The 26,694-nt window shown below is 36.2% G+C and overlaps 1 protein-coding gene and 1 pseudogene across 1 annotated transcript; both read left to right on the plus strand.

Annotated features, from left to right (window-relative positions):
• The first annotated feature begins 4,183 nt into the window (after positions 1-4,183).
• On the plus strand, positions 4,184-4,723 carry LOC145009483 (toll/interleukin-1 receptor-like protein). The gene has a single exon (XM_078968177.1). The coding sequence runs from the start codon at positions 4,184-4,186 to the stop codon at positions 4,721-4,723; it is 540 nt and encodes a 179-aa protein (XP_078824303.1).
• A 10,226-nt stretch (positions 4,724-14,949) lies between these two features.
• On the plus strand, positions 14,950-16,025 carry LOC145009493 (putative receptor-like protein kinase At5g59700 pseudogene; annotated as a pseudogene).
• The last annotated feature ends 10,669 nt before the right edge of the window (positions 16,026-26,694 follow it).

Genomic DNA, 26,694 nt, shown 5'->3' on the forward strand with positions numbered 1-26,694 from the left:
GGAAGGAAACTCACCTCGTAAACTGGCTGCTGAGTGTGTGGCTCTGGAAGCTAACTGCTGCTGCTCCGGTATCTCCCCGGCTACAAGTCCATAAACACACTCAATCAAATACTAAACACTGCACTTGGGTAAAATAAATCTTTTACCCTTGGTCAAAGTCAACTCTCATTTGAACTGACTCGCCGAGTTGGGCCGCCAACTCGCCGAGTCCTACTCTCACTTTTCAATCCTACTCACTGCTACTCGTCGAGTATGGCAACGACTCGACGAGTACCCTCTTGATCCAAGAACTCAGACAATCTTCATCTGACTCGCCGAGTCATATGAACAATTCGACGAGTTGTTCTTGATCTTAAGAAGATTGCCTTGGACTCGCCGAGTTGTATGAACAACTCGCCGAGTCCCTCCATTACTGAGTCTACCCTCAACTCGCTGAGTCCACCCCACTACTCACTGGTCCCACTCGACAGACACGGCTCAAAAGGAAGGAATCGGGGACTCGCGACTCGACTTGCCGAGTCGTTTTTCCGACTCGCCGAGTCACCGCTATGCAACTATTCTACACTCGTTTCTGCTCGAATCCAAAACATACAAATGATAGATCTGAGTCCAATAAGCTAGTTTACCACGTAAAGTTTCCAACTTTACGTGCACAAACACATGAACAAGGGAATAAAGGCTAAAAGATGCCTAAAAGAGGTAGATCTAGGGCTAATATGCAAAATAGCTCCATAAAGGCAATAGATCTGGGCTCTACAACTCCTAAATAAACAGATCTAAATATATCTCGGCATAATAGGGCTTCCATATCAACATAAGGCTTGAGAAAGGCATCAAATAGATCTAAGAAGGGTTTTTAAGCTTAAAAGGGAAAGAAATCAGAAGAATACCTCAAAGAGCTCTTGCTTTTCCCTTGAATCTCTGTTCCACACTCCTTCTCCTTGCTCCTTTCTTCTTCTCCTTCTTCAAGCTTTCACAAAAGCACACAAAAATCACTTACAATCACTCAAGAACGAATTAGGGTTTTCTCACAGCTTCTGAGGGTGATGGAGGCGAGAATGAGGGCCATAAGGTGGCTTAAATAGTGGGCAACCCGGGGATTTAGGGTTTCTCCCAGACGGACAGACTCGCCGAGTCCGGAATATGGACTCGCCGAGTCTCCAGCTAACACGTGCTCGAAATCCCGACCCTACTCGGCGAGTCAGGCTATGAACTCGCCGAGTCCCTCTTGCAAAACTTCAAAACAAATACCAAGGAATTAACATACCGGAAACGGGTCGTTACAAGTACACATACTAAGCCATTTTTGGATGAACTCAAGAAGCAAGCATAAAAAATTTGGATGGGCGGAGTGGTGTTGTGATCCGATAGCTAAATGCAAAAGGTGAGAAAAAAAAGGGGGGTGCGAGGTTTGGGTGTGAGTTCATTGGTTTCTTATTGGTGACTTTGGGGTCCTTGGTGATGTGCCTAATTATAGCCAGCGTGTGTTTGGTGTGAGTCTCTTTCATCTACTTAGGTTCTTTTCGTGGTGTTGCCTTTCATGTGAAAATTGGGACGTGGGATGGTGGACATCATAATAAACTCTTGGTGTGCGTTTTTCTCCTTTTTTCTGGTGTTGTATCTTTATTTTGCAGGTGTTGAAGAATATCGGAGCTTGAAGTCAATTAAAGTTAACACACACGTCGGTAATTGAAGCCTCCCAAAGTCGGCACTGATCTTGCTTATATTACAGACATAAGCTAAGCTGGAATTTATGGTTTCTGGATATTATGGACGAATTTACCCCTGTCTAAAAATGGTTGATTTGGAGAGCTCTACACTACATTGTGACTGCCAAATTGATGAAGTTGATGGTCTAATCTGAATTGGTTGGGCAAAGATGTGGAATGAAGATTGAAATGGATTGACTATGAGGAAATACAAAGTTACTATTGACCCTTGGAGCTAAGGTCGTAATAAAGAGATATTAGTCTTTAGGTTCTCCAGCCTTACAATCTGATGTGTTTCCCATTTGGTTTGGTGCCTTGGACTGGTGCCTTACAATTGTTTAGTTTATCTTGGACCCTATAACTATTTTATTCTCACCTCATTTTGTACTACTTCTAGCTATACGTTGGATTCTAATTTATATCTATATATATTGTCGTTTCAAAAAAAATGGATGATGAACCAAATAAGAAGAGAAGACCCTGAAAAATAATTGTGGGGTGGGGGTGAAGAAACAAAGGAATCAATAAATACAAGATAATAGAGAAATATTTAGGGAATTAACTGTTTTACCGTAATTAAATATAATTAAAGTTATTAATATATTTTTGAAAGATTGAATTTGACCAATGACTCATATTAGGTCATACATTTACACGATATTTAAGATTTATACATGAACCTAATATAAATGGTCTAAATAGATTGGTGTGTAGAGTAAGATTGTGTAAAAAAATGTCATTTAGAAATTAAAATTAAGGGTATAATAGTTAATAAACAATTTTTTTATAGATGAATAAAAATATCAGTTAGGCGCAGTTGTTATTTTGTAACTTGCTAAATAAAAAACTAAAACCATTGCTATTAGTTGTTTGATCAAATAAAAATATAGAAACAAATATGATTTTTTTTTTAAAAACCAAGACCAAATAAAATTACGAACTGAAAAAGCATCTTTTCGGCATTGTCAAATAATTAATATAATTACCGAAAACTGAACCAAAATTTGAAAACTTGTGATTTCTGGTACAAAATATTTCCAAATATAATAAAGTTTTAAAGTATATTATGTTATTCTTAGCATCATATAATTAAAGCCCATTTCTTAGTAATTTGTTATTTCGCTTTTCCGATCATTAAGCTTACAAGAAAATTAAAAAACTATATCATATATCAAAAGTCGTTGACTTGAATTTCCTTTATGAAAGGGAGGTGATACTTCCATGGATTTTTTTAATGCATCCACTGATTTTCAAAGTAGAATGACAAATGTAACCCTCATTTATAATTAGATTATAATTAGTTATTCAAAGACTGATATGAAGCAAAATAGTTATAACAAAAGAGTTATCCCACTCTTCCTTCTCTGGCACCACAATCACTCTCCAATGCAATCTCTATTTTATCAATTCTCTTTCTAGTACAAATTAACTAAGAAAATCGTCATTGTGAACCACCATTTTCTCATCCAAAATCAAGGCATTTTCTTGCCTAAATCATATTCCTTTAAAACCAAATACAAAATTAAAAAAAGTAACATCAAAATCCAAAAATTGAACTCTGTATATCTTTCTTAAAATCACAGAATGTTAAACCCAAAAGCAAACTCATATTTTTTGCTTAAATCGCAGAACTTTAAACCTAAATTGAACTCCAGTTTTCTTGCCAAAATCGCCATAGATTCTATCTCCAGATTTCTTGCTTAATCTGCCATATATATAAAACCAGGAAAAGCTTGAACTTTAAACCCAAAAACCGAACTTGCAGAAGAAACCTAAAATCCGTGAAAATGTTGGAGGGGAAAACATCAACTCAACTGGGGGAATGAAGAACGAAGAAACGAAGTGAGAAGGCGGTGGTTTCAGTAGAGAATCGTTGATGGTTTCAGTGGATGATGAGAAGGTTGTTGATAGCGGTGGAGGACAGAGAGGTTGTCGCCAATGGGCTGAAAAAGGTGAGGGTGAGCCAATTGTTGTCGATGTCTGGAATGGTGAAGGTAAGCACAAGGGTCACACTTACAAGGTTGATACAGATGCAAAACGTGAGCAATCATGCCTTCAAGAATTTCACTACGAATATGTTTTGCCCCAACTAAAAGAAATTTTCCGACAATTGTTGTAGCCTCATGAAGATTTCACGGCGTACTAGCCGACGGTGACGTCTGCAAGCACAAACAATGGCTTGTGAATGATGGTTGTTGCAGCCTCAAGAAGCGACCAGGAGATCCCAGGTGGAGGTTGTCGCCTCTTCTTCTTTGACCCAATTATGGAGAGACGGTGATTTTCAATTGAAAGGAAAATTTGCGTTTGAATAATTAATTACAAGGGCATAAATGTCATTTTATCTTAAAAATCAGTGGCTGTATCAAAAAATATCGTGGATTTATCATCTCCCTTTATGAAATACCAATACTTGCTGCATCCATTGTAGATCTGGTCTGAAATCATTGATATCCTCCAGTAACTCGTAACTCATAATGGTTATTCTCTCTCATATTGAAGATGGAGCTTCATCTTCTTCACCAGTTGATGGTCATAAGTATGACGTATTTGTTAGCTTTAGAGGTGCCGACACTCGTTATAGTTTCTCTGATCACCTTAATCATGCCCTCGTTGATTCCAATATCACTACCTTTTTTTATGATGAAGAGGTTCAAAGAGGGGTAGATCTTTACCCAGAGATCATGAGTGCAATTAAAGGATCTAAGGCTTCTCTTATTGTGTTGTCGAAGAATTATGCTAAATCTGTATGGTGTCTTGACGAATTGGTGCAGATCCTTGAGCAACATATGACATCCAACCATATTGTTGTTCCCATCTTTTATCATGTCGAGCCCATCCATGTCAAGAATCTACAAAGTGGCTTCGGAGATGCGATGGGTTCACATGGACAAAGGATGGAGGCGAACACCACTGTAAATGAACAAATTCAATGGGCTCAAAATATAGGCCTATGGAAAAAAGCGCTTGCACAAGTGGCCGATTTAAAAGGGATGCACATAAATGGCAGCAGGTAACCACTTTTTTACCCACAATTCCATATTCCTTTGTTTTGTATGCTTAACACCTGAAATGTGGATAAATCTTCTCCTTTAAGCATTTCAATAGGTTTCTTTAACATTATCAAATAGACATATTTCTAATGTTGTTAATCAAATAGAGAAAAACATAAATTTGATATATGTTTTAGATATCTAATCTTATAAATTTAATGGTATATACATTTTTGAAACGAAATCATTTGTAGATGCTGCAAATAGAGCAAACAAAATTAAGATGTCCCACTGGACTTTTTTACCACACAATCCAATTCCTAGAAGCCTTGGAATTTCTATGAAAAAACAATTAAAAGAATACACAATAATGATATCAACTATTGTATCCTTTCGATGCTTCTTGGACCGGAATGCCAAAGCATTTCAACATGACAATAATACCCATAAAACGGTCATGAACACCAAAGACAAGATAGGAAGCTTCAACCGCGAGAATCGATGAAATTCAATCAAATGGAATAAATCATCGAACACCTGAAATTTTAGAACATGAAACATTAAGCCGACAAGCAACAGGGTTCCAGACTTGTGAAACAATCTCGCAAGAAAAAAAGAAAATGATGAACACTCTCAGGAGCCTTCTCATAACATGAACACAACACAAATTGATCGATCCCTTTCCACTCCAAATTCGTCCTCATCGATAAGTGATCAAGACTAATGAGCCAAACCACAACATTAACCTTGATTGGAACAAACCAATTCGAACGCGTTCATCAAGACGCATACTGAAAAAAGACATGAAGGTTCCAAATCCCATTGCCATGGATCTTAGCCAGCTGAACATGCCACACCCTCTATAGCCCGAAGTGAGGCTTGAAATGCTCGGCCTAAACACTTCCTCTTATCTAATGACGCCATTTAAAAGTCCAACCTGAGACGACCCAAAATCCTAAATGGAACCTTGCTTGTTCAACGGTAGAGCGTAAAACATCTGACGATTTCGTCCGCACCAAAGATCAAACAAAAACTTAGTGTTCTCACCATTACTAATAACCTTCTGCTTAACCGAGTCATGGATAAACTGGCTATCATGCAAATGGTTAACAGAGTTCACAATCTCCCTCCAAACACTACCACATGTCCACCAAAACATAGTTGAAGGTTGTAATCCAAACTGATCACCATGACAAGCTTTAATAACGCAGCCCATACAGAAGAAGTGTTGGTGATTTTAGTGTCACCATGTCATTTTAAGTATCAGGAACTAACATGTGAGCTAAGGGGTTTCATGATTTGTATTCTAATACATGTACGGGTTTGTGCGGAGTGCACATATGTATAAGATCGAGTTAGAATTCGGTTCGACGACTAGTCGGGGGTCCGGGGTTTCCATAGGGGCAGCGCCCCTTAGGCGGGGTCTAGGGACAACGCCCCTAGCGGGGTTAATATTACTTGCTTCCTAAGCAAGTAAGGACGGCCCAACCCTAATCCGGATTAATATTTCTTGAGGGTGATTATGGTAAAACTAATCCGGATGGGAACATAATGTAAAATTAAATCTCTTGAGGGTGATTATGGTAAACTAACGAAACTCGTTAGTTTTTGGTAACCCTAATCCGGATTAATATTACTTGCTTCCTATGCAACTAATGATGGCCCAACCCTAATGAAACTCTAATCGTGTTTAGTATATAAACAACTCTTCCTTTTCAGAAGACGTACGTTTTTAGCTCTCGTTTTCATCACACATTCACAGAACCTTTTAGCATAATAGCTTACGTTTTCTGTGCCTAGAAACGTAGGTGTCCGCTTGGATTATCGTAGGCTGAATTTCTTGTAACCCAGGCATAGGGTAGAAATATCAGTTCGGAAAGTGATATCACGATCCAAGCTGGTATCCAGATCTCCACCGCAAACCCTAATTTTTCCCAACAAGAAGAATCTATATAAAACTGCCACTTCAATTTGTACAATTAAGTCTGATTAAATGTAAACATACTACCAATACCCAAGCAACCCTTTTCCTTCAAATTAAGTAAGACGTCCCATTTGACCGATCAAATTTACCTTCCCGAATCATGAAGAGTGTGACGGATGGTAATAGGAAGCTTAAAAATGGACATATAATAAATGCTCAGGCTACCAATTACAAACTTCAACAAAGTAAGACCGCGACAACAAGAAAGCATTTTAAGATTCCATCTGGAGAAATCTCTCCATATTAACCCTGAACCATTCAAGCGATACATATTTTCCCTAACCGAATACAGAGATACTAAAATAGGAGTGAGGTAGCCCCACAACCGGTTAAAATAGCAACAAACTAATTTGTTTGAGTATCCACACCAACTCCAGTGTGGCTTGACTTCTACAAATTTATACAAAAGCCATAAGCCATGTAAAACATCTAATATTAATTAAGTTTTGCACATTCTCTGCATTGCATCTCCCATAAATAAAGAATCGTCAGCATAAAAAAGATACCAGATAAAGAAATTGCAACCCCCAATATGAACACCTCGAAAGAAGCCACAAACAACATCATCTACTTCATTACCACACCCAAGGAGTGGTATTCCATGGAGAGACGGAGCTCCTAATTTTGGCCGCACACCCCAAACTGTATACGGGGGCGGTGTTTACTGCGGTTTCAGCTGTCTGCAGTTTCAGCTGAGGCCGCACTCGACTCCCTACCGGTCTCCTTGTCTAAAACCTCTGTAAAATGGAAAGAGGTATTTTTTTTACATCAATCTAAAACACACCTAACACACAACAATTTAGTTTTAAATTAAAGGGGTTGGCTAAAAAGAAATATCATTTTTTTCATATATAAACACATTAATTAATTTTTAAAATATTTTTACCGGTTGAAAGTGCATTATTTCTGAAAATTTTAATAATAAATAATTAATTATAAATTAACTTTTTATAAAAATGTCAATTAGATGTCTAAGAGGTATCGTATTACCAACACTCATTCTAAGTAATTAAATCTTACAAATTCTATACATTGGGTTATATTATTTCAGGTCTCCTTTACCATTTTGTAAAGTATAAAAAAGCCTCCAATATGCCTTTTTTTTATTTGTTTGTAAACCCGCCCACCTTTATTTATTTATTTTTTCTTTTTTTATGCTTTGTTTGACTTTTTAAGATACACATATCGTTTTTTTTAAACCATGTTTAATATAATTTATTTATTAAAATGTTTAAAATATAATATATAATAAAAGATAAATTAGATATTTATGTTATTTTTTAAAAATATTTCAGTATAATATATTTTAACACCCTGCAATATGATATAAACGAGTCCTCCAATTGAAGAGAGAAGCTACATTTTTAGGTTATCCCTTAAGAGTATGAAATTTAAAATGGGCGAATGCATGAATTGGGTATCTAAAATTTTCTAATAGTTCTATTTTATAATAATTTTAGAAAAATACAATTAACTTTTTTTTTTTCTATTTAATTTGATAAATAATTTAAGATGATGTAATTTATTTTAATATACAATAATACATTATCAATGTTAAGGTTTAATGAATGATATATAGGATTTCGTATTGTGCTTTTAAATTTTTTTTATTAGTTTTATTATATATTATATTTACAAAAATCCAATTATTTTTTATTTTTCTTAAAAAAATCAATCATTTATATTATATGTGTTTATTAAAGTAAAGTAATAATCATTACTTAATTATTATTATAATAATGACATTTGATTAGGTGATTTTTAATCATTATAGGATATAGGAATAATAAAAAGTAGACCATAAAATGTAATATAATAGATAGAGTGGTGCAATGGAAAATCTTTAGTAAAGCTAAAATTATCATTGATAAACGACCTACAAGACACCAAGAAGACCGTAAATCAGCTCCTTCACCTGCTAGAGAACCGCTAGAAAGACATAATTCGATCCAAATATCCCAAACCGAAGGAGTTGTAATCATTTTTGAAATCCACCTTAAGAATGATAAGAATTTTTTTTCCCACTTAAACCAATTAAAAATGGATTGTATTATGAACATATCATCGTAGTCCCTATATATTATCATATATAGTCTTACTTTTTAGGTAATGAATTATTATTTGAGTAATTTTTTTTACTTTACTTCATTATAATGTAATCATTATTGCTTTACTATGTAATTATTATTACTAAATTTATTAAAATTTAATAATTTTAAACTAAATTTTTATTAAGGTATTAAAAACAAAAATAATATTATTTTTATAATATAATAATATAAATAACATTATTAAAAAACTCCAAACAATTTTTTTATTCTTGGTTTTTAATCGTAAACGCTCAAATTTAACGCATTTTATTTTATTTTATTTCATTTTCCATAAACCTAATATCATTTTTTAAACGATAAGATTAGTGGTTAGAAGTTAGTATCACAAAATCGTCAAACACCTAGATTAAACTCGAGACATCCAATGTAAGAGACATAATTGTTGACCAATAACCCTGTTCTTTATTTTCTAACATTCAAAAAAAAAAAAAAATTGTTTCAACGTTAAATGATTAAAATACCCATACAAGTGTATTAGTGTAATTAATTTATACAAAAGATAAAGTCATAATTTCTTTTTTTTGAAATGATAAATTTAATCTACTTCTAAACTATACTTTAATTCCACCTATATCCAGAATAAAACTTAAACCACCAACCTCAACAAGAGTGGCAAACACCGGATACCACTGACATCCCAATATTGTTAACCAATTAATTCATCAATATAAATTTAATTTTGTTAATACCAACCGGGTTCTGGTCTAACGGTATTTAGTGTTGTCTTTCTTCTTGAGTTTCTTTTTTCCTTCTTGAGGTTGAGGGTTCAAATCTTGTTATAAATATAGATGGATTTAAAAAGTAATTTAGGAGTATGTAAGATTTGTCATTTAAAAAAACAAAAAAAAATCTTTATATTATTATTAACTGACATGGACATTAAATAAATTTGTATAATAAATAAAAAAACAATATGAATAATTTTTTCAAAAATGATAAACTCACTCTACTTGTAAACCACTATATTAGACGGATTTAGAGATTTAAATAGTAGTTTAAGAATAAATTATATTTATCGTTTCAAAAAACAAAACAAAATATTTATATTATTATTAACTGACAACATTAAATAAGTTGGTATAATAAATAAAAAAACATTATGAATAGGTTTTTCTAAAATGATGAACTCGCGACTACTTGTAAATCTATACTTTATCAGAAGAATGTAACTTGTGCCTTGGACGACGAAACATTTCCATGAATTAGTACAAAAAAAATTAATAATAAGCATGAACATATTTAAATAAAATGAGCACATATGAATACTTATAAAATGTGTGTTCTTATAAATATTTATAAATATTAAGATATAAATGATTTCCAAAATACCATATAAAAACGTTGATTTTGAAAATTCGACTAGTTAATAGGTATATAATAAAATGGTGTGTAAAAAAAAATAGCCTTAGAAAATTTAAAAATTTAATTAACGATGAGAGGTCTATCTAGAATCTTACGACCTTTCACCTAACAGTGACAATAGAATCCACCCAAAATAACCTATTAGCTATAAATTAAATCATATATAGATGACAAACTATAGTGAGAATTAGTTAATTAATTTATATAAAGCTTTTATTTGTTTTATATAGTTTCTTTTTATTTATTATTTCAACGATTTGCTATTTCATGACATTTTGTTTCAATTCATGCAAAACCACATCAATAACCATTTTGATGGTCTTATAGAAAGTTAACGAAGTCTAGTAAGGTAAATACTCTTTTACATTGGCCGTTCTATTGTTAGAAATATGTTCCTCATATTGCCCCGTTGTGATTTCCCCGATTTGGAACTTTTTGGGGACGGGTGTACGGGTGCAAACGAGTCAAACTACTCGTGAGCTATTCGAGATCAAATCGTTAAAAGTTCGATTCGAGATCGATTTTAAACGAGTCTGAGCCGAGCTCGAGCTTAATATTAGGTTCGTTTATTAAATAAGCTCGAGCCTATGTTTCTTGGCTCACTTAGGCTCACAAGCCTAAACGAGCCTATATATATATATATATATATATATATATATATATATATATATATATATATATATATATATATATATATATATATATATATATATATATATATATATATATATATATATATATATAATAAAAAAATATTTATATTTTTATATATTAAAATAAATAATAATTTAATAAATATCATTTTAGGAAATTAGAATATACCGTATATGAGCCGAGCTCAAACCGAGCTTGAGCCCGTACAATTCTTAACGAGCCAAGCTAGAGCTTTCTTCCACAAAGCTTGAACGAGCCGAGCTCGATCTCGAGCCTATAAATAGTTAAACGAGCCAAGCCCAAGCCTGATCAGACTCGAGCTCGACTCGGCTCGTTTGTAGCCCTAGAGGGGTGTGTCTTTGGTGAATGATACTAATATGATGTTTGTTCTTGAGGATGTAAAATTTATGTAATCTTTTCCACATCTATAAGAGAAGATTTTAATAAGAAATATACAGTTTATAAATAAAATGTTTGTTTTTGAATGTCTACAAGCTATATAAAACACTGATTTTTAAATAACTTGAAAGAATGTTTCATTAGTTGTAGTTTTATAATTCCAAAAATAATTTCAAACAAGTGAAATAACAAAATTTTTGAAAACATTTATTTTATATTTGGTATTAATTTCTCAGTTGTTTCATCTCTATTTCATCTCGTAAATAAGATATGTGTTAATAGAAACCAAAAACAATTCGGATTCCGATTTCAAAAACACGAAAAACAAATCGAAATCAGATTTCAACCGATGCCAATCTTCCGGATAGAACAATTAAACTTATTAAAATCTAAAGTAAAAAAGACACATTCAATTTCTATTTTCAAAAATGAACTAAGAACGTCCCTCATTTGGTTAATATAGTTGCAATCTTCGTCTCTTGTTAATTTACATTTTCATGCTTCATCCCTTGGACATAAAATGGCTATATTACCCTTATTGCTACTTATAAATTATTTTGTATTTATTAATAAGGAGAAAATGTAAAATAAATTCCAACACAACCCATTACCATCTAATCTAATTTTTGTACCTTCCTCTCCACTTTCTTCTCTAAAACTATGAGTAGAGAAACCTAAATCATGAGTAAATTGTGCTTGAAAAGAGATTGGTCGGAAAAGAGGGTGGAGAGTGGCAGTTTGGTTGGAGAAGAAGAGGGAGGGTGACTACAGTGGTCAGATCATAGAAGAAGAATAAGATGAATATGGAGGGTGATGATGACGTTTGGTCGGAGAAGAGCATTATCTTCCCCACTAGGTGTATATCACACTGTAACCATAAATCTCCTCTCCTCTAACCATAAATCTCCTATCCGAAGCACAGACATCGACCCCAAGCATCAACTCCGGCGAACATCACGCATCACTGCCACCTCACAAACTTTTTATTTGATCCACCATCGCCTGTCTCCCTCTTTTTTACTGTTTAAACTTGTCAGAGGATTTAGCTTCCCAAACGATTTCAGGAATTTGTACACACGATTTTGGGGGACAAGACAACGGGAGTTGCAAGTTTCATGGAAGTGGTGGACAATGGGTTGAAATGTTTTTTCTGGTCACAATCTTCCTCTAATACTCTTTTCTCTCTTATTTGTTTGACCCGTTTGTAAATCTATGGTATGGATTCGGTATACAAACACTCATTTGCATATCTCTTCACATGTAGTGTTGAATTTAAGTTTGATTTTAGGGTTTAATCAGGGCCGACTTAATGCATAGTAAATCAAAGTTAGGGCTTAGGGCCCCCACATCAAGAGGGCCCCACAAACCAAGGGGTCTATGTATTATATCCCTAATCGGCTAAGGTAAACGGCTAAAAAAATGACGTTTGTTCTTCCATAGTTCCACTGCATATGATTTCTGTGTTTGCGCCCTTGATCCGTCATCGCCTGCTCTGCTGATCTGCTCAATCTTCTTCTAATCTTCTTCTTCTAACTTCTGAGTTCTGATTCACAGCACAAGTTGTGCCGCACAACTGCATACACTTACAATTTCTTCCTTCTCCACTACATATGGTTTCAGGTTTCTTCTCTCTCCATTGAAGCATGCATTCCCAAACTCCATAAAAGATAATAAACTATTTATTCCAAGTTTCATGTTCTAGCTGTGTTTTTTGGTAGATTTCCCTTGAATTAACAAAACTTGGATATACTGTAATAGAGAACTTTGTATCTTTGCAATCGACCTAATATTGATAACTTTGTAGTTTGTAGCCAACAATATATTGTACATGACAACTTTTGAACCAAGACAATGGTGGGTGATGATTAACCACCAAAAAACTGTCATAAATAACTATCTTTAAAGATCATTGATGAAACTACCCTTAGTCTTGCTTATACATTCAACATGGACTGTGTATAGTAATGTGAAAGGCCCCCAAATTTTTAGTTTATTATTGCCGGTACCAAGTCCGGATAAAGGAGGAGGGTTTATAGCTAAGTATATTAATATCAAAGGGCCCCAAATTTTTAGTTCGCTTAGAGCCCCCAAATTTGTTGAGTTGGCCCTGGGTTTAATTTCAGGTTTTCTTTTTTGAGGTGAATGTTGTTTGTCAGGGATGGTTAGTGGTGTTTGTTGGAGGTGGCAGGTAGTTGAAGGTGCTGATAGCCAGAGGTGGTTAGTGGTCGGAGGTGGTTGATAAAGAGATGGTGGAACCAATTTAAGTGGAAATTTCCTTTTCTATAAAATATAATAAAACAAAAATAAAAGAAAATTACAAACAATTGAAAAAGAAAAAGAAAAAGGAAAGATAATCAGTTTATGCTATGAGATACATAATGTGCGATTGCGATTATTAACGATAACACGGATAATCTGAGTTAAATTTTGAATATAAGAACATAATGTGTCTTTTTGGCACTTATGCAAGGGACGTTTTGTGTAATTTTACCTAAAATGTATAAAATGTCAAATTCAGATCCACTTAATATAGTTGGTTAAATTGAACGAATAATAATCTCTTATGATCGATATTAACATTTAATAGTTTTGAAGAATAGTCTTTAATAAACAAAATAAAAAATAAATAAGTATTTTATAAGATACAAAACTTGTTTAAATTCTATGGACAGGACATACGTACTTTTAGCCATATGGCGTACTCACTATTTTTTCGTTTCTTGTTTTTTTATTTATTTTTAAGAGCAAATCTTAATTTATAAAAAATAAACATTGTAAAGAAATTATAAGGTTAAGTACAATACATTGGGTTATCCCATAATATTGTCCTCCCCATTTAAATCTATTTCTAAGAAAACAAAAGAAAGACAGAATATACAAGAGACCAAAAAGATTTTTTTCTAAAACAAAAAAACAAACACCTCCTAAGCATCCTAGGTTAAGAAGTTGCGAGCTTTAGAAGCCTTTGTTTTTTGTCTCCAGAATGATGGTCTGCCTAACAATTTTATGTCCATAGTCTTCTAAAAACAAACTTTCTTACAATTTTTTGCTCGCACGCATATACAAGTGACCAAAAAGATCTACAAAAAACAAACACTCAGAAGCATCCTAGGAGGTGTTGCATACCCCCCACATGGCCACCCCTCAAATGGAACATGCTAGATATGAACCGAGAAGCTCCATATGGCCTATGGAGAATGTATCCCCACTGTACTCGACCCATTGAGCCACTCGGGTGATGGTTCATAGGTTCTCTGGTCTCATAATACATAAATATTATCACCTTAATCATTAAATATCACTGTAGTTAGAAATGAATATATTATGTGTCATGGATGTGAAAAACTTAATAAAACATATATAATAGCTTAATATGATGTAATTAAAACTACAAAACTGTTATGTTAGTTTTCTAGATTGTGTTTTGTGGTTCTTACTAAAATCAAGTTTCAGGCCAGAGACGAAGCATATTCAAGACATTGTTAAGGACCTCAGTCGTAGATTACACATATCCTCGAGGAGTCCTCTGCCAGACCCGAGGTTTCATCCAGAGGTTAGTTCCTGAAGTTGTATATACATACATATATATATATATATATATATATATATATATATATATATATATATAGATATATATATATATATATATATATATATATATATATATATATATATATATATATATATAGGTATGTTTGTTACACACAAGTTGGCTATTAATTAGTCCAGGTATGTGTTATATGAAACAGCCAAACCACCCTGTAATCCCGCTCCAAGCCATTAAAAATTGTACCCAAAACTTCAACGAAGGAAATTTCATTGGGAAGGGAGGTTACGGAAGTGTCTACATGGGAACCCTCTCCTGGGGGGATCATGTAAACCAGAAAGTTGCTGTAAAACGGCTAGATGTCAAAGGACTTCAAGGTAGTAAGGAGTTCCTCACCGAGCTCACAATGCTTTCACAGTATCAGCACGAGAACATCATAACCCTTGTTGGGTTTTGTGACGATAACAAGGAGATGATCCTTGTTTATGAATATGCAAGCAATGGAAGCCTTGACAAATATTTACGTAACCCTTCAACCGGACTCTCATGGCCACAACTCCTGAAAATATGCATTGATGTTGCTTCTGCATTGGATTATCTTCATAATCGTGTGGCAGAAAAGCATAGAATAATACATCGTGATATTAAAAGCGCGAATATTTTGCTGGATGAGCAGTGGAATGCAAAACTTGCGGATTTTGGATTGGCTACGATAGGACTAGCAAATCAACAAAACACCTCTGTGATCACTAACCCTGCTGGCACACTCGGTTATTATGACCCACAATACGAAAGAACGGGTTTATTAACTAAAGAGTCAGATGTATACTCATTTGGCGTGGTTTTGTTTGAAGTTTTGTGTGGAAGGCTGGCGTGTGTTGTAAGTTACAATGATGAGCGCCGATTCCTCCATCATTTGGCGAGAACCTACTATAAAAATGGAGAGCTAAACAAGATTATTGATCCAAGAATAAGAGAAGACATCAAACCAAGAACGTTGCTCAAGTTTTCTGGTGTTGCTTATCAATGTTTGCAAGAAACTCGGGATGAACGACCTACAATTGTTGAGGTTCTGTTTCAACTAAAGGATGCCATGAAAATTCAAGTAAGTATGAACATCACTATTATCAAAGTAATTAATATAACTTTTATCAAATACATCAATATGGACATTTTAAGAGGAAAATGGATTATCTACATAAAGGTACATGACTTACTGACACATTATTTATTTTTGTTCATTTGTAGTTAGAAGATGAGATCCTTTGATGAACTACGCTTCAGGGCATTAGAACAAGGCGCGTTAGATTTCCTAAATAGACACCATAAAATCCCGTGCTTGATGTTCCCCTTCTTGATTTTGTTTTATGTTGTTGTACTATTCAGTGGCGGACCTGTGTAGATCATTTGCGTTCCCGTGCCACTACTCCAATTCCGCCCCGTAGTGTAAAAAAACATTCTATTAGGTACACCACCTTTGTATACGACTGACACCCCTCTTCAAATGTTCTGCGTCTGCCACCATTTTGATTTCGTTCAACCAAAGGTTCTATTCCATTTCATGAAGTATTTTACTGTAGTTCTTCATATTGTATGTATGTAATGTGCATGATGTGTGCATATGTAATAGAATGCATAAATGTATGTGATGTGTGTTTATATATGTATGGAAAAAATGAAAAAAAAGAGTAGGATGTTATAATGAAAAAAATGAAAAAAGTAGGATGCTATAATGAATATGCAGTATGTGTAGGATGTACGTTGTAACACTTGAAATGGGCATGTTTCCTTTTAGCCCTTCATAATTAAAATATTCCATTTTGGTCCTTGGGGTTAGTACGCGGGCGGGGAATACCATATGGTACTCTTAGTTTACTAGCTGAGATGTTAGTACGCAAGGTGTACCACATGTTACACTTAGCGTACTAACGCATAAGTTGATCGCAGCTTGAAGCCTCATAGGCTAGGCGTACAAGGGTTATGTAGGGCGTATGAGGGGTTTAATGAAACCCTAATTTTCGGGTGTTGCACCTTATATATTCACCTTAACTCCCAAGAGATGGCCTCTTTATTAGCTTCTACTGTCCTAAAACCCTAATAGCATCTTTGAGTGTTCTTGAGCCTTGGTCTTGATTTTCGGTGGTTTGTGCTCCTTGAATTGATAGAAGAAGAAGTTGGAAGACTTATTCATTGGAGGGAAGCTTAGAGATCGAGATTTAGCTCCATCTTTTACTGACTTTTGAGGTATAAAGTCCATACCTTGTCTACTCTTTTCTTTGATCAACTCTTTAGCCTTTTATTGTCCTTTTTGGTCCCTTTTGGTTGGTCTCGATGAGTTACGACCATTTTAGAAGTTAAATCTTTTAGATCTGGTTGTTTGGAAGGTTCCTTAAGCTTAAAGGTGCAACTTTATGGTATTTATGGTCTCATGCACATATTAAGTCATTTATTAAGCTCTCTTGAGCTCAAGAGCCTCATTAAGTCGTGTATGCATGTAAAGTTGGCTACTTTACATGATAAACCATCTTAAGGAAGTTAGATATGAGTTCGATTTGAAGTCTTAATTGGTTAAGAGCTAGAAAATAGAAGTTGACCAAATAGGGGAGTACGCTAGGCATATAAGCAGGAACGCTTAGCGTACAAGCCCTAAAGTGAGTATGTTGCATGTATGAGCTGAGTACACCCTGCTACTCAGCAGTGGGTTTCGGTGATGTGGGCTTCTCGGTATTGGGCCATTTTAGACTTTAGTTGTCGTGGCCCTTGTTGAGTCATCAAAATTCTTCTTTTGGGCTATTAATATTTTATTGGACTCTTGTGGGTATAGCCCCATAAAAGGGATTTAGGACCAATTTGGAAAATTGAGCCATATTGGACTTTGAATGTTTATTATGGAAATTAGGCCTTTGGACAATAGGATTAGGCCTTTGGAAAATTAAGCCATATTGGACTTTGAATGTTTCTCTAATTGCACATACATGTTATCTAATATGCTTTGATCTATGAATCTTTAAACCACATGCTAGTTAGGGATAAGGTTCTGCTCAATATTTGCATCGTAGAATGGTTGGAGAGATGCCTTGTATACTTATTGCTCGAGCTTGTAGACTAGCTGATGCTTGGTTTTGATTACTTGACGCTCGAATGTTGCTTGCTCTATTCATTTTAGGATTTCTCACTAGCTTCAGTTAACTTGTAAGAGAATACGCTAAGTTACATATTATTAGAACTAAATAATTTTACAAGGTTAGGTTTTAACTCTATTGTACAACTCTTGTCTGAGTCCAACCATTGTAGTGTAAGACCTGTCATTCAAATAATTATCTGTTTTTAGTGATATGTAGTGGTATTCGTGAGCTAGTTAGACGAAGTTTGTGGGAATTCCTTTTGCAGCTGATGGCCGAGAGTGGTGTGAAGTTTTCCCTAGAAAAACCTAGGATGAGATCTAGTGTTGGGAGCCTTGTCTTCAGGAGGACTAATTGTGTGGATATAAATGATTTGGATGATTCAAGGAAATCCTTGATGAAAGTACGGATAGATGTGGAAGGTAGTATGGGCCCGTACCGTTGGAAGCAGAGGCTCCGTACTCGAGTCAAGGAGAGCTACGATGAAACCAGGAGGCTTGTAGAGTTGTGATCCCTTGATATATTCTGATGGTTTAAATGGTCTATTTTAAGTATGGTGACTCTGCGACGCAGAATTATTGGCAGTTATGTTGCTGGAGAGGGATCGGGCTTAGGTTTTGCATCCACGCAGTTGGATGATCAAAATAGAGAGTTCATCTCGTTTGAGATTACGCGTTGCATTCTTGAGCAGAATTTTGTGATCTTTAGCAAGGTCAAATAGGGTATTTTGGAGATTCTGGATGAGTGGTTGAGCTCATTTCATTATGAGATGGTGGCCTTGGTAGTGGCGCGTTCTTTTACCTTTAAGGAGTTTCGGGTGTGTAGGGATTCAGACTACTTCAGGGAAAAGGAACCGGTAGTGAGTAGGTAGTGGTTAGAAAAAAGTTGCTAACACTTTCCACACCAACATTTGTCTCAAGGGGGAAAAGGTCAGACTTGCATCTTGTGTTCTGAAGGACAGGGCATAGGATTAGTGGAAGGAGGTTAGGCGCTCTGTGGGTGATGAGGCTATTGATTCCATGTCATGGGATGATTTTGTAACCAGGTTATGGAATGAGTTTGCACTAGTGATCAAGGTACAACAATTAGCGTGAGAGTTTCAGGATCTCCACTAGACTACTAAGACATGGTTGAGATCACCGCGATGTTTCAGGAGAGGGAACTTTTAGTTCCACAGTATGTGGTGGAAAGGGAGATAAAGAAGGTGAGGTATTAGGAGATGTTGAGGAGCGGTATTCGATAGTTTGTGAGCCAATCCATTTGCAAGACACTGGAGAGTATGATAGGTAGAGCCCGAGATAAGGAGATTGATATCGAGATTGAGTGGAACAGGAAGTTGGATCAGGCTCAAGTTTCAGGGGGATCATGCAAGAGTTCCAAGGTTCAGGATTCGAGATCAAGAGGCCAACAGGGCCAAAGCTGCTGCGGGAAATGCGACAGGACAGATGAGGGGCCATGCAGGATGGGTGGTTCAGGCTGCATCAAGTGCGGCCGTACGGGTTATCATAACAGAGATTGTACTGCTACCACCACCCTAGGATTTGAAATGATTTGCTTTAATTGCAATTAAAGGGGCCACAAGAAGTCCCAATGTCCGAGTTTGGTTGTGTTAGGGTCGGTGTTAGCACACACTTCTTCGACTCTTAGGATTATCGACGACCACCAGGGATGGGAAGATACACCTGTGGTGAAGATCAGGGCTGTTTAGTTGACGGCGGAGGAGGCTCATGCGATTCCTGACGTGATGATGGGTATGTATTTTCTCGGTATCTATTTAATTATATTGAATTGCTGCTTATATTTATGTGTTTTATTTTAGGATCATTCTTCGTGAATAGTATTTCTGCTTTGGTGTTGTTTGATTCGGGAGCTACCTGATCCTTTTTTTCTCTTGGGCTAAGCAAGAGGTGTGATGGAGTTCCGGATGTAACGACTGATGTGTGTAAAACTCACTTAGTTTTAAACATACTTTAATTATCAAATAACACACAAAAGGCAGTGAACCTATCAATTGTGGTATAGCTAAATAACCAGGGTATTGAACACAGGGAACGACAAATTAAATTAAAAACTAATTCTATCTAAGCTGATTAAGAAATAGAGGTTTTTTCTCTAGTTTTGCAAGACTAGAAACTTACTAACTATAACTAATTTAAGACTAGAAAATAACGATTTAACTAGATTCAATAATTGGAAAGGAACTTCTGTTTAGTTCAACTCGGTTAACTCTATGGTTGATTTCAAGGTAATAGTGCAATGGATTAATTCTTTCGTTGGTTACCGATTCAAGTGATTAGGTTCATGTTCACTATCCTAATCCTTAGCAAATAAACTAACTCAAACAGTGGCCAATTGTTTAATTTAATTAGATTTACTAGATTAATTATTCGGGTTAAGTTAGACTTGCAATAGCTAATTAATTTATTATTCTTAATTAACCTCTTGTTTGATGGTCATCTTACAAGCTTGCACATGAATTTACTCAATTTTCTTATTAATTCTAGTTTCATATTCATTAATCCTATACATATAGTATAGTGGTCACATATCATATGAGGTTGATAATCAATAGATGTTCATGCTAATCAATTATCTTCCTATTAACGGAAAATTAATTATTATTCATACACAAGGTTCTTTAGCAAGCTAAAATAACAAAAATTCACCAACTTGGAATTAATCCTACCAATCAATCAAACCATATTGTCAACTTTGTATTCCCAAACAGAAGTCTAAAGATTTTAGTTCATAATTAAAGTAAATAACAGCAAACAAACAAGTTCAAGTTGCTTAATCATATTGATGAAACAAAAGAGTAAGTAGACTGATGAAATTGTGCCTTAATTACTCCCGGAATTGAATTCTAGCTTTCTTTGTCGACTTCTAGGGTTCTTCTGGCTTCTTAATCGCAGCAAAACACTTCTGAATCGTCCCGGAACTTTTTTTAATCGATCTATGAAGTTATCTTTAAATAAGCGATCCGACTCGTCGAGTCAAGTGGTGACTCGTCGAGTCCCTCTCACATTCCCCGTATTGCGATAACTATCTGGAATTCCGAGTCATTATCCTTCTGATTCCTCGACCGGACTCGTCGAGTAGGCTATATGACTCGACGAGTAGATGCCTTTTTAGTGGTTTTCTTCTTCATTCCATTCTTGAGCTCCTAACCGCTTCTCCTGCTTCCTTTTGCTTTCGAGCTTCATCTTTGGACTGAAAAAGATAATTTAACACTTTTAAGTACCTTTTGTCCTTAATATGCGATAATTTAGCTAATATATGAATAAAAAACTATACTTAATACACACTAAATATGCACATATTAAAATACCCCACACTTGTCTTTTGCTTGCCCCCAAGCAAAACTGAATTTTAACACATTAGAATTATGTAAGACAACTCCAATCGAACCCAACCATTATGCCAAGACCGCAACGCATGCATTTGTGTCTAAAATTTTTCCTAAAGAACCCCCCATACTCCAAATACTCACAATCCTCATAAACATTCTCCCACTCACCCCGAACTATGCTCATTTTATGCAACCCTCCGAATCCATCCTCAGAAAACCTCTTTACCCTCAAGGTATTTTTAATTGAGCAACCCAAGCATACATATTCTAGAATTACAACTTTTCGATACCACTATGGAACTCTTTGAATTCTTCACTTACTTGATAATTTGATCTTTGATATCTTTGAATTCACCACCTTTTGGTTTGATTTTTGGTATCTTCAACTTTTTGGATTTCTTGGAATTTTGATCTTTAGATCTTCACTTCATTTGCTCCAAAATTCTTACAACTTTTCTAGTAATTCTTTTTTCTCTTTTTTTTTACATGTATACCTCACTTTTGTCACTCAAATCCCTACATGCTTAAGAAGGGGCGCTCAATCTCAACCTTTATTGGTTAACGATAAAAATTTTCCTGGATACATTTCAGGTTTAGGCTGCTAAACATATTGCATCCCTCAGGTTGAGCAAGGTCGTGTTTTTGTCTCATGATTTCACTGAAATAAGGAAGCCACAAATACACTAGAACGTATATAGGCTCAACTAAACATTTGGGTCTTCATGCAATTATCAACACAATTCTAACATGGAATCCTAATTTTTTTACCAAAATTTTCTAATTAAGTCTTAAGTAATACTTTTGGTATGCAAAATTTTTAAAATTGACTATAAAATTGACTATTATGACTATTATGTAACCAACCCCCTACCCCACACTTATGTGATGCAATGCCCTCATTGCATATTATGCATAAAAACATAAAAAAAAAATACTAAAGAGGGAATTGGAACAAACTCCCCTGGGATAGCAGTGGATAGGTTGATCACTTTCATTTAAGCTCCAACTTCAATTAACTTTAGACATGGCAACATCTCATCCATGCCTTGGGTGTCTCGTCTCGTGTGGGTCGCTCCAAATGCGCGGAAGTCAGTGTAAGATTCTTCAAGAATGGAAATGGAATAATAAGTGAGCAAGTGGTACAAGTAGCAGCATCAAATCAGCAGTCCGTCGGTATTAAAAATGAATGACTCGTCGAGTCATATGGTCGACTCGTCGAGTACCATCGCGCCTTCTTAGAATATGTTGAAATACAAGGCGACTCGTCGAGTCAGTTTAGTGCACTCGACGAGTAGGCCACTGAACGAATAAAATTGGTATTTTGCAACTGTCTCAGGCCACTGAACGAAAAATTTTCCTGATTAGACTCAATTGCGCATACCCCTAGGGACCGGACTCGACACTTTGACGTTAACGTTCCGCTTCCTTGACTCGCTTTCACTCGTTATAACAGCCGTTCGCTATAACTCTAAACGCTTCCTAAGCAAGCAATCCTAATCCAATCCTGAAAAATAACTAATGCATACAACCATTAAACACAATAAAATCTTAAACAAGTCATACACACCAAATAAGAATAAAAACAAAACAGAAAAATAAAAATTGTTTGATTTAAAACACAAAAATCAATCTTCATCCTCGTCATCATCCGCGGCTCCACTTCCTCCGGCTCCACTTCGTCGCGCACCAATCACCTCATCCCAAGATGGAATAAATGGGTAATTTCCACCATCAATATGTGGGATATTGAAGTGGTCAAAAAGTCGGATATGAGATTGGTTGCTAAAATTCAACCCCCGCGCCATTTGATCCTGCAGCCGTCTCATCTCCACATTGTACCAATCCATTGGTACGTCTTCATTCTCAACCGGAATCACCGGTGGCTCGTCCTCCACATCCGCTCTCTTCTTGATCTTACCCTCCTTCCCGGTGCTTCGGGAACAATAACGGGGTCATCATTCGGGATGGCATAATGGCCACCTCTATAGTCTTCAATAATCCGCGCTCTTCGGAAAAGAATGGGATTGAACGGAGGTGTAGGGATCAATGTCATGAAGTTCCATGCACCGCGGTTCATCAACCCGAATGAGTTGGCCAATCGGGTGACAAACATCCCACCATTAATACGGGAGGTTTTGCGATCTTTGACCGCACCCTCCGAAAGATATGAAGCTAGACACCAAGGAATGTTGCAAAAGACGCCGGGTGTAATTATGCTCTATAAATAGAAGACGTCAAGGTTGGAAACCTTGTCATCATCTTTTCTTTGATTGATGGTGGATGAAATAAGGCGGTGTATGAGGCGGTGTGTTGGGGATTGGATGCTCCCTTCCTGTGCAGACTTTGGGATATAAACTTTGTTTCCAATATAATTCCACCAGCCCGTACTTGTAACTCCCTTGGGAAACACCATATGAGTGTGTGCCAAAAAGGCCCGAAAGATGTTTGTTGAAACCAAGGGCTGATCGTAGATCCCTAATCGACAGGCAAGATCCACCACAGAGCAATGACGAAACTCGCCCCCAAGACAAAAACTAAAGCTGTCCGGGTGATAAACATCTACTCCCCCGGTAAAAGATACCGTGGAAAAAAAATCTAAACAAAGCTCCAAATAAACCGGCTCTTGAATATGGAAGACCTGGCTCCACCCGTCACAGACCATTGTTTCGCCTTCATGTTGAAACTCCTTCAAAAGGTAAGGAGCTAATTCCTCCTCATATCGAACACTTTGCAGCCACTCCCAATCTATCGTGTTTGGCACATAAACCTCCTTCTTCTTCATATCAGATAGCTTCTTCTTCCATTTCTGCATTGTTGAAGCGGACTCAATTTGTGGGAAGTTTAGCCATGGAAACTCCCCTTGGTTGCCACTTGAACTTTGTCCCCTTCTGAACATGATTTCTGCAAAACAAATACACAAAACCCAGAAAACACAGAATATAATTAAAAAAATGTCTGCTGTATGTCACTCAACTGGACTCGTCGAGTCCATGCCCGACTCGACGAGTCGCGCAAACTGCACGAGTCAGTCGACGGGTCGCTGCAAATTGGACCATAAAACCTGTAAATTTTGTCAAGGTTTTTGTCTAAACACTTAGTATTAATGTATTAAGGCCAAAATAAGCATTCAAAACAGCTTAATTCATGAAAAATCAAAACCCTAGAAATTTAGTACTTCTCAAAAACGGGTTTTTCATGCAATTGCTACCATAGATGGCCTTATAATCATGTTCTTAACAGAAAATAAGAAGAAATTTGTTACCTTTCGAGATTGGGCTTGAGAAAATTGAAAGAACTTGAAGAAGAATGATGAATGCTTGAGAGAGAATGAGAATGACGGCACCGACGAGTGTGGTTGTGAAAACTGATTCTTAGGGTTAAAACCCTACTTACCCAATGTAAAAGTAATTTCAAAATTATTATTTTTTTCTGTAAATAATACCGACTCGTCGAGTCGTGGTCAGACTCGGCGAGTCTGGTCGCGAAGTAAATTTTTTTCTGAAATCCATGTGGACTCGTCGAGTCGTGGTGAGACTCGGCGAGTCGCTTAAAAATGCATAATTTTCAAAATTTTGCTGTTTATTGTAAATCATTTCACCCCACACTTAGCCTATGCACACTCTCAAGCAGACATGTCCGATGATTTGGAAGATTAAGATTGAAAAAAACGAAGGGAGAATAAATAAATAAAAAAAACTAAAAAGTAAAAGAAAGCAAACTCTATATAACGGATTGCCTCCCGCCAAGCGCTTCTTTTTGAGGAGTCATTAGCTAGACTCCTTCCCATCTACGTTTTGTCATCTTCGAGCATCGGGAACGCACGCCTAACTTTTTGTGATTTGTACTTGGTCTTGTAAGTGTGGATCTTTTTCTTGTAAGCCCTTTTTAATGCATCTCTTTTCCTTTTCATTGCCTCATCTTCAGCTGCTTGGGCTTCCCTTTTTCTCTTTTTCTTCTTTACCCGCTTCTTTTTCACCTTCTCATGAACCTCCTTCTCTTTAAATTTAATTACTTCACATTGCATGATGGTCTGTGCTTTAGGTTTAGTGGTGAATAGGTGATCAGCTTCCTCCCTCCTTTTCTTTATCTCTGCGTCGTTTCCAGTGCTTAACCCATCCTCGAAATGAACCGTATCAAGACATGCTACATCGGCGTATTGAACTTTCCTTTCCTTTCCTCCTTCTGCTGTTTGTTCTTCTAAAGAATCATGTATATTATCGAAATCCAAGGTATGTGAAGAACTAGTAACAAGCAGATCTAAGTCGGCCAAGTGTTTGCCCAAATCGACTGGACTCGTCGAGTCCATTAAAGTGACTCGGCGAGTCGGAACGAATTCCATAAATTCTTGGGTTTTTTCTAAGTGGGCTCCTTCCAGTAGCTTTTCTAATTCATCCAAGTCCTTGTTAACATCTCCTTCTTCTTCAGAGTGTATCACAAACTTTCTTGGGTCTTCTTTTAGCAAACGTGCAAGCTCTTTTTCTAATATCTTGTAACGCCCGCAGATCCGGGCTAGTCAATTTAGAGGCAATATGGGTCGAAAATGACTTTTCGACAAAAGATTATTTAGAATAAATAATCTTAACCAAATTGTAGAATATGTCACAAGGTTTCCGTACATATAAAGAACGCCGAAATCCGAGTTATAACGAAGAAGTTATGGCCCGTCGAAGTTTTACAGCAAAACCGGCACGGCACCGGGAAGCGTAAATAGTGAATTTACGATAGAGCGAGATTTATCCTTAGCATTCTAAACAAAAGTCGTAGAATATGTTAAAATAAGAGCGTCGATAAAAAGAACACCCAAATCTGACTTCGTATGAGGAAGTTATGATTTTTCTAAGATTCGGCTTAGCAGTGCACGACCCGAAACTCGAATTTTAGTTCAAGCGGTTTTTGGCTTACGTGACCTAAATGAGAGTTCAAGATCTCATTAATAGGAACTCAACGGTAAAAAGACAGACGAAAACGGAGTCGGTATGAAGGAGTTACGAATTCTTCGCGGTCATTTAACAGTCTAAACGCCTCGTACTGTTAAATTTAAGATCGGTCGAGAATTAGCCGACGGAGTCAAAATGAAAGTTGTAGATATTATTTTTACCTACGCGTGGATATAAAGAACTTCAAAAACGGAGGTCGTATGTGAAAGTTACGGATTTTAGAAGTCGGAAGTGTGCTGTGAGAAAATGGGTGATGTGGCACAATCTTGGCCATTGCTTTCTCCCCAAGTCTTGCCACTAGATGGTGACATGTGGCACCAAGTTCAGCCATTTTCACCCTATAAATACCACCTCTCCCACCCTCATTTTCTTCACACCTTTCCCATTCTTTCTTCTCTTTACTCTCTCTCTAGAACCTCTATCTAGCCCCGAAATCCCCCGAAAAGCCTAGGGAACCTCCCTAGCACGAGGCGGAAGCCCCGGAGTGCTCGACGGCTCCGAGAAGAAGAGATTTTCGGCTCGGAAACGCT

This window comes from Lactuca saligna, chromosome 1, assembly GCF_052625555.1.
Source record: "Lactuca saligna cultivar CGN05327 chromosome 1, ASM5262555v1, whole genome shotgun sequence".
Lineage (NCBI taxonomy): Eukaryota > Viridiplantae > Streptophyta > Magnoliopsida > Asterales > Asteraceae > Lactuca > Lactuca saligna.

Bases quoted from the DNA above. Each gene is read 5' to 3' on its own strand.
- LOC145009483 (XM_078968177.1), top strand. From the start codon at position 4,184: ATGGTTATTCTCTCTCATATTGAAGATGGAGCTTCATCTTCTTCACCA.